This window comes from Chelmon rostratus, chromosome 21 (assembly GCF_017976325.1).
Source record: "Chelmon rostratus isolate fCheRos1 chromosome 21, fCheRos1.pri, whole genome shotgun sequence".
In the NCBI taxonomy this organism is placed as follows: Eukaryota; Metazoa; Chordata; class Actinopteri; order Chaetodontiformes; family Chaetodontidae; genus Chelmon; species Chelmon rostratus.
The window spans coordinates 4,941,451-4,957,480 of NC_055678.1; the positions used below are offsets into that span (position 1 = coordinate 4,941,451).

The 16,030-nt window shown below is 42.7% G+C and overlaps 1 protein-coding gene across 1 annotated transcript in view; it reads right to left on the reverse strand.

The window, feature by feature from the left end:
• Window positions 1–16,030, reverse strand: part of kif19 (kinesin family member 19) — a 37,409-nt gene that overhangs the window by 6,396 nt on the left and 14,983 nt on the right. The window contains exons 3-8 of the mRNA XM_041962981.1: window positions 10,607–10,717; window positions 10,402–10,489; window positions 6,514–6,650; window positions 2,605–2,730; window positions 2,297–2,491; window positions 73–219 (exon numbers count right to left, since the gene is read on the reverse strand). Coding sequence (XP_041818915.1) covers window positions 73–219; window positions 2,297–2,491; window positions 2,605–2,730; window positions 6,514–6,650; window positions 10,402–10,489; window positions 10,607–10,717 — 804 coding nt within the window. The remainder of the gene's footprint in view (window positions 1–72; window positions 220–2,296; window positions 2,492–2,604; window positions 2,731–6,513; window positions 6,651–10,401; window positions 10,490–10,606; window positions 10,718–16,030) is intronic.

A 16,030-nucleotide genomic window follows, 5' to 3' on the forward strand; every position in this document is an offset into this window, starting at 1 on the left:
TAATATCTGAATCACAAATTACACTTATGACGTCCTGGAGTTCCTGCCCTGTAAAGTCTTAAATTGCTGTACCTTCAGTAGTCGAGTCAACTTGCTGTCTCGATAGTTGACATACTTGGTTTGGTTTTTGTCACTCAGGGCGTTGATGCAGTTGCCCAAAGCCAGGAGGGAGCGGTTGATGTGAGCCCCTTCTTTTAACCGCTGACCCCTATTCTGAGTCTGACAGAGAGACAGATAGATGAAGTTTGAGCTGACAGGTATTGGAGTTGGAGAGAGAGGTAGAGAATGACATGCAACAAAGCTCTCCAGACCAGGATCTTTGCAAGCACGTGATCAGCCTCAAAGGCCCAGAAAATGAATTTTCTGAATCGACTTCTTACTATGAGCAACGTGATCCCACATGATGCACAGGTCACATTTTGTTTGCAGGAAGAAAACATGATTGGATTTTGACATAAGAATAAAAAGAAATTGATGTTTGGCACATATGATTAAATAGGTGAACAGTATGATCATGTGATCTCAAAGGGTTATAAAGGTATTTTTCATTTCATCTTCACTTTAAACTTTTTAGTAAATAACACCAGAGGATTTTAAAAGTTCCCAGCCTCTGAGCCGGCTGTTTCTTTAAGAGCATTTGTCATGTTTCCACTCTTGCCCAGGAGATGGCATTACCTGCTGTGTTGGGTCTATTAATACTTGGCTGAACTAAATCAACTTCTACTAACCACATGCACTCCTCCTCTTCAGAGGCAGAGAAAATGTTTCCTGTGGCCTCTAGTGACAAACAACTCCCCGCTCTGCTTAAGTACTAATGGAGGCCATATGTGCTATTCATCAATAATATGGCTGTGAACCTTTCACACAGTCTCCATGGTAAATAAGTGCTCTCACACACAGACTGTTTGCATGTTGTTCTCGTGGTGTACGAGGATGTGCCAGTGTTATTCATCATCCATTCATTCATTCATCTGACCAACAAAAGCAGACTCAACTTAATAACAAACTGAACAAATGCTTTTCAACATCCTCACTTGACTGCTTAAAAGAGAAGGTCAAAGCAATATCACCCAGAAAACGATGATACGGGTAGTTTTCCTGTCTGATTATACAGTCCTGCTCTGCTCCACACAAATATCGACCCCACTGGAGAGACAACAGGGACACTTTTCTAATATTCTAATTGCCTGTCACTTATAGATTTATAAATAAATAAATAATTTAAAATACAAAATCTTCCTGCAAATCATTATACAGAGAAAGAAAAGATTAAAGGAACATCCCAACATTTTGGGAAAATAAACTGTTTGTTTGCATTTTTACTGATGGAAGAGTGTGCTGCTGAATGCAGTGCATGGTTACAACTCAATTTATTTAGCAAACTTTTAACCAAAACATATCATAAGACCCATATATGTATACTTCCCCCCCAAATAAGTTTACTGACCCTTTTCCAATCATTGTCACACTTTTGATAAATAAACTCTTTGATACCTTGTGACAAAATGACAAATGTGACAAAACACCACACTGCAGTTACAGGTAATAGTCCTGCATTGAAAATGTCACTCAAATGAGCTTAAATGAAAAGTAAACCAACAACTGTACTTAAAGTATTATGCCATTATTATTGCTGAAGCATGAATGTGCAAATAGTCTTTTATAGTTGCAGCTGATCGAAATGGAGATTTTATATACTGATGGTAGTTTTACCTACAGAAATGCATCAGATTGGGAAACGACCAGCAATTATGGCTGTTAAAAAAATGTAGTGGAGCTGTAAGAATTAAGTGGCATGACATGGAAATAAGTAAAGTACAAGTACCTCCCATCAGTGCCAAAAACAGCTTTAACTTTGCCTTTGTGAAGCTGCAGTGCGTTGTGTGCACTATAACGTGATACCATGTGCCACTGTAATGAACTGCATCGTGGGTCTTAATGGCAGATATAAAGAAGCTTTTATTAAAGTCTCCTGAGGTTTATGGGAACCTCAGTCCTCTGGCCTGTTGTAAAGACACGCTGCCAAGCATCCGCAGTGAGCAGACTGCAGTTCAGTCCAGACACACAAAGCAGACCCTTGTGGGTTTGAGGCTATACATGTGTGTCTATACAGTCTTAAAAGAAGCAGTGTATGTAACAGGCACATCAGCCAAGTCTTAAACTTGAGTTTGGCAGAAAAGCAGTCGACAAAAGTGAACGCACCCACTTAAGTACACGCCAAATAAATTATCCACCTTCGCAACTATCAATTAAACATAATTTCGTACACCTCCTGACTGCAGATACACGCACACACCTGTGCTGCTCGTTCGGAGCCGGCGAGGTCGATCATGAAGAGCCGTGCAAAGCGGACCTCCTGCAGGACGTCTCGACAGCGGCTCTGCTGCTTGACGGCCACCTGCAGCACGGCATGGGAGCGAGACGACGTCTGGTTGGCGGCTGTCGGTTCCTGGGTGCGCTGCTTGTTGCCCTTCATCAGCAACTCCATGATCTGAAAACACAGATCAGAGTTTTTTGTCGTGTGTGGTCCAGTTGTGCTGGATGAACTCTGAATGTTTTTGATTAATATAAATGAGCAGTCCATGGTTAAGTAACTTTTCTAACCTCTTGTGCATTGATGGTAGACACCTCTGTGATGCCTGCAACCTGAATCACTCCTTTAGAGTCCTCTCTCAGGTCCAGGAAGCCAGAGGACGGGTTCAGCAGGTCACGAATCATCTCATTGTAGATCTAAAAAGACACAAATTGACATACAAAAGTCAGATAAATGCAGAAGTTTTTGTATCTGCTTGACAGTTGACAGTTAAGTTCCTCTGAGTTCTAGACATGAATCAACTGGGAGGTTGTTTATGTCCATTGAAAAGGCTCCATTCAGACTTTCAGGCCTCCTACACAGACCAAACCTGGTACAAAAACAGCAAGTGCTATATTTTCAGCAACCTGTCATTTAGAAACCACAGCTTGCTGGGTGGCAGGCTGTCATCAACCGGTGTCAGCGCTCTTCTTTAAAAATTCAGGTGATTTCTCTGGACTGACGTTGAAGGTGCAGTGAAAGCAGTTAAACCCACATAAAAGCTCAGAGCAGGAAGTGACATCCTGGAAAGTGACCACTGGACGACAAACCACCAGGAGGTTGGAGCTGTGAAGACAGTTCTTACTTGTCAAACAGACCCCAACCATGAACCCTGAGAGGGGGATGCTTTTACTGACACTGACAGTTGGATATTTGCTCTAATATTTTTTCCGTCTGTACTCTTTCATTGCTGGTGAAGTTTGAACAAGACCAAGAGTCTAAAGCCAGGCTCGCGGCTCTGTGACGCTGTACTCAGGAACAATGGTGCTTTCAGCTAAATGCTAATGTGAGCATGCTAACATGCTCAAAAAGACAATACTGGCACATACAATGTGTAAATGTGAGAAGAGTTGGCAAACAAAACTAGAATGAACATAAAAGGACAGGGGGAGGGGGCAGTGCATGCACGTGAGTGGCAAAGAATAACTGAAGGTGGCTTTTTTTTAATCTGCACAGAGTATATTTATTTGCATTCGCTGTATGTGTTTCCACACGTGTGTTTTAGAGATTGCACGTGAGAAAGAGAGCGTGATTTGTACAAGAAAGGGAGTAGGTGTGTGCACGTCACTCAGTCAGGCTGTAAAATGACGTTTAGCCTCTTTGTGGCGAGGCAGCAGTGGCAACAGATTGCTCCCTGGAAACAGCAAACACACATGTCACACACTGCCTTGTGTCAGGAGTTCAATACAGGCCATCAGACTACATCCACACGCCATGATTGGCATGTTAAAAGGAAAATTTTCACTTCCACCCACCCACAGCGCCACCAAAGAGCTAATCTTCAATAACATTGTCAATCATTGAACATAATGATAGCGTTTGGCACCAAAAACAGAAAATGTAATTTCAATGTCTGATGCAGACCCTCCTGCCAGCAGGCAAAATTTGTACCCAACTGCCCATATGGAGCCATTTTCATTGTTGGTTGCAGAATTAATGTCCTTTTCATATTTGCTCTTTTTTATACAAGGTTAAATTAATCATCTGTCTCTTTCTTTCTCCCTTTCTTTTCTTTCCCTCCCAATGTTTTTCTCTTTTCTTTCCACTTTCATTTCCTTTCCTGACACCCTGAACACCTTTGAACAAATCTGACTGGTTCTTTTCTATACTCGGCATATTTTTTTGCAGAACATCTTTTGGGAGCAATGCTAAAACGGAAAAGATCACTCACTTAAAACGCATAAAAAAGATCGTGCATGAAGCGGTCGATGATTCACACCATATAATATTTCCTGTCTTTCAAAAACCAAGGTGCAAGGTGAAACGAGCAAGTAGATAACTTGAAAAGGCTTTTGAAAGAACAACTTTATTCAGAACTATGAATATTATATACACTAAGAAATCTCTATTAATGTCAAATCGACCAACGTCTAGAAAAGCCAATACTTATCTCTTTAAATGGGAACATGAAGCCGCCCCAGTGTGGCTCAAAGTGAACCAACCAGGGATGCAAGATGTTGGCTGATATCCTACATGTCGATATTTCCCAACTCATTTTGCCAATGCCAGTGTATGCCTGTTTTTTCCACTTAATTGCAGAGAACATCAAATCTCTCCTGTTGTGGAATTAACATATTATTATGCCTACTCTTATCTTGATGGCCCACTGGCAGATGCTGACAGAAAGCACAATGCTTTTGAAAATGGACACATTCACAGGAAAAACAAGAAAACGACTGCTGACAGGGCTTTTTGATTCTACTGATGCCTGCTTTTCTTAGTTTCTTTCAATTTCGTTGTAATGATCGGGATGACGACTCATACAGTTATATTTGTAGTATTGAAGGAATGTTTTTTGGTTCCTCCTTGCATGACTGATGCTGAACAATCACTGCAAAAAGCAACTGTGCTATTTGTTTTGGACACTTGAAGAAACCTCCATACCACAGAGATATATGTGTTGCATACAAACATCAAAGCGTCATCTTATCTGGGCTGTCATGTTGGCAGAAATGTTCATTTTGGGCCGGTACAGATGACAGATGATGCTTCCTTGAACCAACTTCATTCAATGCAGCTAGCTTAAGGGCCTTGTCCTGAAACACACAGCCTGAGCTGTACCTGCTTCTCAGTGATGAGGTTTGGAACTACAGCCAACAGAGAAATGTCATCATCAGCCTGCAGTCTTATGTGCGCTTCATCAGAAATCAGGACCACAGATCACAAAGCACTGTGGGCTTCTGTGCAACAAAAGCACCAATACACCGGCAGAATGTGATCTCACTGTGGCGTTTGACAAAGTTTGTACAATGTGTCCATCTGCAGTGGTGCTAAAGTAACAGATAATGATGCATAAGACAGACAAACATTGCGGGTCTTTACAGAAACTGAGTGATGGTCTGGTAGCATCATTACCGATGTCCATCTTCAAAACGCCTCTATTCAAAAATAAAATCCATCTAAAGGATGACACACCGAGCTGACCTGAAAGATGTGCTAACAAAGTCTGAGTGATTTCAAGCTTTTAGTCACCGTACTTCAACTCAGATCGCTTGCGAAAAAGGTTGCACTTAAATGGCACAAAAGTTCATTCTGTGGTCGCGTGAGAGAGATGATTCAGTCAACAGAATGCTAAAGCGGGACAAACAAAACAAACACAGCCACCATTAAATCTACTGGGAATATAAATGGAGAAAATGTTTGGGAGTTTCGAGCGGCGGTGGTGATCTTAAGCCTGTGATGTTTTGCCAGTAGAAGAAAGAAAGAAAATAGATAAAAAGAAGACGCAATAAAAGAAAAGAAAGACAGGAAAAACTGCAATAATGGGTGAAATTACAGCTTCATTATGCTGTGCAGCCTTTGAGACATGTCTCTGTCACTAACTGTCTGCACCAATAATACAATAAGTCTTGTTCTGTATTCAAAATTTTGAAAGCTAGGAACTTTCTTTTTCAAGGAAGCTTTTTAACAGGCGGCACTTTTCAACAACAATTCAAAAGGCAATTCAAAGGGCTTTACATAAGACACAAACAAAGCATCAAGACAAGATATAAAAGAAACACAAAGCATATAAAAACACAGCCGAATTAGTCTGTTCTGCAAAGTCATCTGCGTCTACAGGCCGGTGGATGAGGACGCCAGCTCGGCTCATTTCAGATGTGAAACGAATGCCATCCTGAAGTAAAGGACACCGGCAGTATCTGCCTGCGACTGGCATTAGCTAACAACCCCAGATCTTATCAGTGTGAACAGACGATGGCGGAATGAGAACTTCTAATTGTGACGTTGACAGAAACAGAGATGGATAAAGACAAACGTGAAGAAATCAGACGAAATCTTTGAACTCTGAGTAAGCAATCAAGTAAGTGGCTGCAACACTTTGAGCCCCACTTCAGGGTAATTTGGAGATGTGTCATCAGTGTTGCATTCACCAGAAGTTTCTGTGAGCTTGTGAAGAGAATAAACGTCTGCAGACAAGTTGCAGAAGAGGAAATTCTGACCTCAAGATAGGACATGGAGACGCTGTACAGCATGTCGTCACTGGTCTCCTCAATGGCACGGAAGAGGTCGTTCAGCGTTCGAACGTAGATGCCAGGCTCCTTGTCTGTCCCCAGCATGGTGTACGTCTTCCCACAACCTGAAAACAGAGAGGAAGATTTTAAAATAGCCTGCCATGCTCATATGTATGTCCTCAGCTGAAGATGAAGCAGCTACAGACTTTGTTTTAAAGGATTGTCCTTCTTTCAGCTGCAGAAATTCTGCACAACTTACCCTATATTGTAGTTAAATTTATGGGTTTTGTGCACATTCTCATCAGCTATCCATCACTCTAACACTGTTTCAACTGTTTATCTTGACAAGTAAGAAGAATATGATATTTATAGTTTCATGATGATATTGAGTTCTACACACACGGTCTTTGCTCTTACAGATATTTCTTATATAAACAACATGTGAAATAATCATGTGTAACGTGAAAGGTGTTGATTGAAGAATGACTGTCTGCAGTCTCTGCAGCTCCCCCACAGCTCTATGGAGCATTTTAGTGTCTTTCAGCTCATTATTGTTTTCTTGTGTGTATCTTAAATGTGGAGTGAGTTCAGCGAATATCTCCTCACGGTCCACTAGCTGTCTGTTGTGTGTGTGTGCTCTGAGGAAAATCTGGTGTCCCTGCGCAGAACTCGCTCTGTAAATGGGAAATGAACAAAGTGGCTTGGAGTAAGTCACATAGCACTACTCCAGCCAATCAGCAACAGGTGGCGTTCATGCTGGTGCTCTCATCGGTGGTGTTTCCAGATGCAGCTGTTTTAAGCAAAAAAAGGATAAACTCACTGATAAACTCACTTTATGCTACCTGGCAAAACCAGACAGTGAAAGGTAGCAACAAGCTGGAGAACATAGTGGAGCATTTAGCAGCTAAAGGGCAAGATATTTCCCTCAGGAGTCTTTGGAGATTGGACCAGAGTTCAAGGTTCAAGGAGTCTTTATTGTCCCTGTGGGGCAAATTGCTCTACAGCCAGCAGTAACAAAAACAGGCAACAATCACAAAAAAAAACAACAACATATTGCACAGAGAAAATAATAGATGGGACAGTACATTAGTCAGTCACTTGTTCAGAAGACCTATGGCAGCAGGGACAAAAGAGTATTTAAGTCTGTTGGTCCTGCATCTTGGCAGGATGAACCTGCGGCCTGACGGGAGCAGCACAAACTCACCAACCAAAGGGTGACATTCGTCAGTGAGAATCGAGCGGGCCTTATTCAGGGTCCTGAGCTTGTGCATGTCAGCGAGATCATTGAGGTGAATGCCTGCAATTTTGCTGCACACTCTCACTATTCCCTGCAGTCTGTTTTTGTTCTTGAGGGAAAGTAAGCCGTGCCAGCAAATAAAAGAAAATGTCAGAACAGACTCAATAAAACAAGAATAAAACATTCTCATAAAAGTGCAGTCAACATTAAAACTCCGCAATTTCCTCAGGAAGTACATACGTTGATGTGCCTTCCTGCAAACAGCATCAACATGGAGATCAAAAGACAGCTTGTCATCAATGTTAGTACCAAGGTATTTGTAATTATGGACCAGCTCAATGGTTTGATCCTTGATGACAAGAGGAGGAGAGGCTGACAGATGTTTGCGGAAGTCTATCAGCATTTCCTTAGTCTTTGACACATTAATACACATAAAAGATGAGGAACACCAGTCTGTGAATTCCTTCACTACAGGGCCATGGTCAGGGTCGTCACTGCTCAGTAAGGACACGATTACTGAGTCATCTGCGAATTTCAAGATGTGACGCCCCACATGTTGGCTACGGCACTCGTTCGTGTACAAAACAAACAGTAATGGTGAAAGGACGCAGCCCTGAGGTGATCCAGTGGAGGAGACGAGAGTGTCTGAAAAAACACCATTTACCCTCACACGTTGTGGTCTTTCTGTTAAAAAGTCCATTAGCCAGGCTATTAGACCAGGATCGATGCTGTGGAAGTCCCTCAGTCTCTCTGCTAAAATGTGTGGCTGTATGCAGTTAAAAGCTGATGAAAAGTCAATAAATAAAAGACGAGCAAAAGTCTTGGCTCCCTCAAGATGAGTCAAGACAAGATTTAAAAGGGTGGCTAATGCATCCTCAACACCTCTGCCTGACCTATAAGCGAACTGCAGTGGGTCCAGGTTATCTTGAACACAGGTCAGAAGTGCTTCCTTGACAATCTTCTCAAAAGATTTCATGACTAGGGAAGTTAATGCCACGGGTCTAAAATCATTTAGTGATTTGGGGGATGCAGATTTGGGAACTGGGACAATAATGGAGTCTTTCCAAAGTGAGGGGACCTTATGAAGCTGGAGGGACATTGAAAAAATAAAAGTAAATATGTCTGACAGCTGGTCAGCACAGTTCTTAAGAACACGCCCTCCAATGCCATCCGGGCCAGGGCTTTTCCTTTCCTTGACTCCCCGGAAAAGTTTACACACTTTGCCCCTGTCGACAACAATATTCTGAGAGGAGACAACATTTTTAAAAACCGACAGTTCCTCATTAAAATTACAGTTGTTAAAACGGTTGTAAAAATTGTTGAGTTCATTCGAGAGCACCAGATCAGGCTTCCTAGTAAGAGAGACATGGCTCTTCTTTAATTGCATCCCCATCATTGATTTGACCCCCTCCCATGCGGGCCGAGAGCTACCTGCCCTTAGCATCCTCTCAACCTTGTCCTTATATTGGCATTTAGCAAGTTTAAGCTCCTTCTTAAGCTGTTTTTGGAAGTCCCTATATCTAGTAGTGTCACCCTGAGTGAAACAAATGTTCCTCTGATTGATCAAAGTTTTGACACTTTTTGTCACCCATGGTTTGTTATTGGGGTAGAGGAAAATTTCTTTTTGCGGAATGATGGAGGCCTCACAAAAAGAAACATATGATGAGACAACATCAGTTAGTTCGTTAATATCCTCGCAAACATTTGTGAACAAATCCCAATCCGTGTTGTGGAAGCAGTCCTGGAGGCAGTGGATTGAGTCCTCTGACCAAACAGGAACCAATCTTCTCTCCGGCTTGTTCCTCTTCAGGACGGGTTTGTAGGACGGAACTAAATAAACCGTGTTGTGATCGGACATGCCGAGTGGAGCTCTGCTGAAGGACTTATATGCTCCCTTCACGGATCCAAAGCAAAGGTCCAGACACTTCGCGTGTCGAGTGGGACACGTCACATATTGGTAGAAGTTACCCAAGGACTTGAAGTTGAAAGAAAAGTAAATATAGGACTGCTGGACAATTGGATCGATGTGTAAATAGGTGCCTGTTTGCTTAAATGTTTTCCAAAACAAGTTTATAAGGTGATAATTTATGTACCATGTGGCCCCAAAGGCCAAAAAAGTATATACTGTGTTCTCAACCAAACTACCTCATGAAAGCTAAATGCTAAAGCTAAGTGTCTGATGTGAAACCGAAGTTTCAGGATGGGCCATCTTGATTTGCCTTGGCTGGCTTGACTTGTTGCACAACAGCACAAACCAACACATAAAACATACATGCATGCACTGACACACTCACACACACACACACACTAAACTGAGACAGATGGACAGACAGAAGGCAGAAGAAGTCAGTGATACAGATGGGTAACTTGATGGAGGAATGGTGCCAAACTAGTCTTTGACAATCTGTCTTTACCCACAGGAAACATGGGAGGTACAGCATGACTCATTTTCCAATCAGACCCGCACCGAATAAGACCTCTCACTTTTTTCCTGTGCGTTGACTCAGAAAGAGGCTGGCCGGAGCACCGGAAAAGCTAAAGCATGCAATTGGTGGATGATACACCTTCACTCAGAGTGCGTAGTTAATTTTACGTGTTCTGCGCAACACATGCACACAAACACACGCACACACACAAACCTGTGGGTCCGTAGGCAAACACTGTGGCATTGTAGCCTGATATGAGGCCCTCAATCAGCCCTCTGGTTGTAGCTCGGTACACCTCCTCCTGCACAAGAAGAAGAAGAAGAAAACAACTTAAAGGGTTTAAGTGCACATGCGTCATGTAGCAACACATTTGTTTAGTTTAGTTTGTGTTTTATTACAACTTTCACTCTTGACTGACCTGACTGGCTGAGTAGTCGAACGCCACGTCAAACATGTACGTCTTCTCCCTGGAGCGGTTGGCACGCAGGATGTCGTCTGGGTCCTCCATGGGGTCCATCAGAACCACCATCTAATGATGAAGAGGAGGGCAGAGAAACAAAAGAGGCACGCGGTATGAGAGGGTGTCAAGTCTCCAAGCCCATTCTGACGTCTGAGCAGCCAATTAACTGAATGATGTGTCTCTAGTCGATCACTGGGGAAAGTCAGGATAATGAGCAAATGTTCCCTGAATTCAGCGAGCTGAGGTTTGGTCTGAAAATGTGCTTTTGTGCATGTGACAGTCTGAACAGCAGAATTATTGTGTATGAGAACACATGGAGATTGAGATGTCTCATTGTTCCGATTGTGCTGCTCGACAAAAGCCCCTAGGCCTGAACCAAAATCATCATTTCAGGGATAAACTCGGAACAGAAACGGCACAGCACGACATCAGAGGAAAACATTATAATGCTGCAGACAAATCACTGAATCTGACTGGGTGCGACTGGCTCAACAGGTTGTTGAATCTCATGCTATGCAATTGGCAGAAAAGTCAATAATAATATAGAGACAAGATTGTGTACATGGCCCTTGATTTCATTTCAGATACGGCCTTGGTGCTGCTGGCTGGAAGTTTGCCAGGTTGTTCCGCTGATCACCCCCATTCAGCGGTGGACCTGGAGAGTTCTCTGGGGCCTGTAAGGCTGAAGCACCCGGCTTGTTTGATGACCCCCTCAGCCACTGAGCCGCTCACTTTGAAGCCTCTCAATTGAAATTCAAGAGGAAAGGGAGGTAGAGGGAGGAAAGACGAAGGGGTGGGAGAAATGACCGCAACGCCGTTACTTGTTTTTCCTTCGAGTTTATGCCTTTTTTGGGCTTTAGTGTCTTTTCATGCTGTTTTTTTTTCTTAAGAGTTTATTTCTTCTATGGGATGACACAAGGAGAGCACGTGAGGTAAGGAGTGAAGCAGGTGATGCTACTCCCTTCCCCATCCTCCCTCCCTCCCCGTCCTCTCGACTTCCTGCTCCTCCTCTAGCTTTTCTTTGCGCTCCGTCCAGCGCCAATGACGTACGAGTTCTGATCGCATTTCACAGGAATGATATTGTGAACAAGGGAGTACGTCTCTTAGTATCAGAAGCACTTAAGGTCAGAGGCACTTAAGCCACTTAGTCTCAGCCAATCTGATGACCTTCAGAGGCACTACGCGTCTAGTCAGAAGAATTAGTTTGTCAATACGCGGTAAAAGAGGCAGAGTGATGAGGACTGATCCGAAAATGGGTCCACATTAGATCAGCAGTAGGCTTGCACCGTGCAAAGCTTTTGTCCTTAACGTATTCTTACATAGTGAAGGCTGCCTCCTGATTAATTCTTTAAACCAAACAAAATCGTTTTTGTTTTCTTTTAGCCTAGTTAGCCACTGCCAAAGCATGACAGCACGTGCTACAGGAGCCCACTGTCAGATGTGTGATTTTCTACAATATCATAGGCTGTTATATCAGCCTATGATCTATTATTCTAGTGCTGTAATGTAAAGCACATTGTCCATGTCATAAATACATTTTGACCCAAGTTCAGCAGGGGCATTAGCAATCATCTCCTAAATCATTGATAATCGATATAACCATAAATTGTTTCAAACCTTGTTGGCAAACAACAAAATTGTGAATTACAACCATCATCTGGAAAGCAGCAGCTGGTCTCAGCAATTCACAGTAAACCTCTGTTCCATCGCCTCCCACTCTATGTGATGTCTAATATTGTGTTTCATTAGAGCAGAGGGGACAATTTAGCTTTTTCATTGTCAGACAACTGTCTGAGTATAAAGTAGTTCAATGCAGGAAGTAACTGCTGAGCTGCTGCCATCAAGACCATCAGTCGAGTCAGTGTTTTATGTTCATTAAGTCATCTGGCAACATAAACCTGAATACAGATCAACGACCTGCACAACAGAGGAGGAGGCAACAGAAAAATGGATTCTTATTGCTTCTACACAACATCTGACAGTGTTTAGAATAGGGGTGTCAATGAATATTCTAAGTTTGAATATATTATCAATGATTGCAAATATAATATTCTGGCTTTACACGCTGTTTTACCCCCTGATTATTTTATTTGTTTATTTTATAATGCATGTATGTAGATCTTTTAAAATACATGTTTATGTTGAAATAATATAAAGTAGTATGTCTCATGTTGTACCGGTTTGGCCTTTGGACATGGTATGTCCACAAACTCATACTAAACTACACTCTAGTCCAGAACATGCATCACTGTTTTGGTAGAGCTTCAAAGTTCTCATCCACACAAGAGCACCGTGCAGAGCAACGTTTTGTGGCGTGAAAATATCAGTTGTGTGTGGATGCAAGGCTAAACCAGAGAGATAATTTAGCCAGCTTAGTGTGAACATCACCTGTTGTATATATATGCATGGTGTGTGCGTGTAATTATGTTCCCCATGGAAAGCTGATGAGCATGCAACGATGCTCTAACATAATGGCATGTACAGTATAGAAGGGATCAAATAGTGTGCGCATCCATGCACAGTTTGCGTGTGCATTTACTTGGGAAAGCCATTAAAGGCCGGGGGTGTTGATAACACCTCTTGTGTCGTCTGTCATCTGTGTTTCTTGAGTAACAGTACCTTTCACAGCTCCACCCATGGACATCCACACACAGCAGCTGCTGCTTGGGCAGATTCTATACCACTAATTTTCTTAAAGCCTTCTGATAAGGCTGTAAGGTGCTGGCTCTAATGACAGTACACTGTGTGTCAACATGAGACTGGATGTCTGGGCATGTGCCTCAGGGCTTTGATGCCAATAATGAAGTAAAGGTAACCTCCCTGAGTTTAGACTTTGCCAACATAGATGCCCTTCACAGTTGACTGTCCTCTGAGTTCAATTAAGAGGCTTCTGAGCAACAAAGAGTCTGGGGTGAAGTGCAGGTCAGTCTTAGCTGTTCAGTGTTGATGTCTAGTGTATAGAGCAGGGTAAGGAGCATTTGGAAACATGGCAGTCTCATGGAAACCATTTAGTCTCCCACACAGCCTCTCTCTTTCTCACACAGTTGCATGGAAACATGCACTCATACACACAGCGCACTACACTGTCCTCTGCTACAAGTCCGTGCAAGCAGGGTGGCAAGTGGCATGACTGACCACAGGAGCGGAGGCCAGCACACCCCCACGCCCATGAGAGGAGGTGCAGTCTGTTGGGCTTTTACAATAAAAACGTACAGACAGCAAAGTTTGATGGTGAAACAATGTTGAGACGAACATGAAAACACCTTTAAACATCATTTTATCATCCAGAGTGTAAGCAGTTCTCAATAGAGCTGCAAAATCTACAGAACATTTATCTGCAACTATTTTCATAATGGCAAAAATTCACTGTCGCCAATAGTGCTGAGCAGTTCATTGAAATATCATCAAAAACACAATATGGCCAAGTGCAACATACAAATCGCAGCAGCTGCAATTTTTTTTTAATTACACCGTAAAGGAAGCATTGTGGCGCTACTGTCGCTCAGGAGGTAGAGCGGTCGTCCACTTATCAGAAGGTCGGTGGTTCGATCCCTGGCCTCGTCATACATGTCATAGTATCCTTGGTCAAAATACTGAACCTGTACATCAGTGTGTGTTAATGCTTGTAATGAGCAGGTGGCCTAACTACCGTTGTGTTAATGGGTGAATGCAGGCTTGTGTTGTAAAAGCACTTTGAGTGGTCATCAGACTAGAAAAGCTCTATAGAAATACAGTCCATTTATAATTTTACAGAGATGCCCCAACCTACAAATCATATCCTCCAGTTGTGAGGGACCGCAGCATCTTCATCACGTGTAGGCTTTCTCAACGAAAATCAAATGCTTATCATTCAGCCCTAGTTTCCAGCTTCTCAATTCTAAACGTTCTCTGGTTTTCTTACTCTTTTATAATGGTAAATTGATCATCTTTGGGTTTGATCACACAAAACAAGATTTGCTCACATTTTACAGACAAAATTATTAATCAGGAAAATAATTGGTAGATTGACAATGAAAATAATTGTCAGCTGCAGCCCCCGTTCTTAGTATTTAGTAAGTGTTGTGTCACACGCTAAAAGTGACTGGATAAAGCCCGTGATTCATTTCTTTATGGACTGACCAACCATACCACACAGTCACAGATCCAAGCAATTAGAAAAACTCGATTCATCCCTCTTATTTAAGGTACCTGAATCATGACTTCAACAGGCTTAAAACTGGGCTGTGAGTCAGTGGACAGCTGCACAGCAACCACTCTACAAACACAACTGGCACAACACGGCAAACACACAGAACCTGATAAGATTAATAGAAATGTCCGACTAGTTCTGGAGTCACTGTTAACGAACACAGTAGTGGGCGAGCTGTAACTATGATAACGATGATTAACTACTGGACATGGCTGTGTGGCTGTGGCTGATACAGAGACTCAGGTATACTCATCAGCAGTCGATTTGTCTTTTTGCCTTTAATAGTAAGTTGATGGTTGAAACTAGGTCAAACAGTGAGAGTCCTCAGCATGGTCCCTCAACATCCACTATGGATGAATTCTGTCTGACCTTTCAGTCACTATATCTCTGCTTCTATCAGGAAAGAACTAACTGGTTCACTGGATCCACGTGTAAAACTGTGATCTTTCAAAGACCAGAATATTAGCAGACAAAGACGTCTCTCAACTGCGGTCAAAGTCAAGAACAAATGTGGTGACTGATGTCCAGGTCAGATTTTCCACTGAGTTCTAGATTGAGTCTTGTTGCTCTTTCCACTGGGACCAATCACCCCTTTTTTGCTGACTAATTCATGGGCGCCACTAAAGGAGACGTCAATTTTGACAGAGAAGCCTGAAGGACCCAAGAACCGCGTGAACCGGTGAAAAGGAAAGCAATTTCCTGGTTGACAGCCCCTGTAAACGTGGTGTCATTTTTAACAGTTTTAATCATGCTGTCCCCTTTCACAATGGACATCACATACACATGCAGCCACTTTTCATGTGAGGGCAGGGCTTGACTCAATTTAACGTGACCCAGGGGGCTGACAAAACAAATGGTCAGAGCGTGAATTTACACTGTGGCTATGAAAAAAAGAGGCTCCTAAAATATTCATGTCCTCACAAAGATCAGCCAAAGTCAAAACAACAGCTTGCTTATGCAGCGACATGAAACCAATTAGCGTGATGGAGTTATCTAAATGCCATAAAAAGCAATGGGGTGCGATGAAGCACCCTTGCCCAGCGCCTTTCTTGGCTGATGGGTTTTCTAATCAACAGCACCTGCTGTTCTGGTCGTTAAAGCAGCAGGGTTGACTCGGTTGGCCATCTTGCTGATTATAGCGCTGCTAGCTCCCACCGTGGATCCATAATTCAAAGCCTGGATGTGGTACTGTT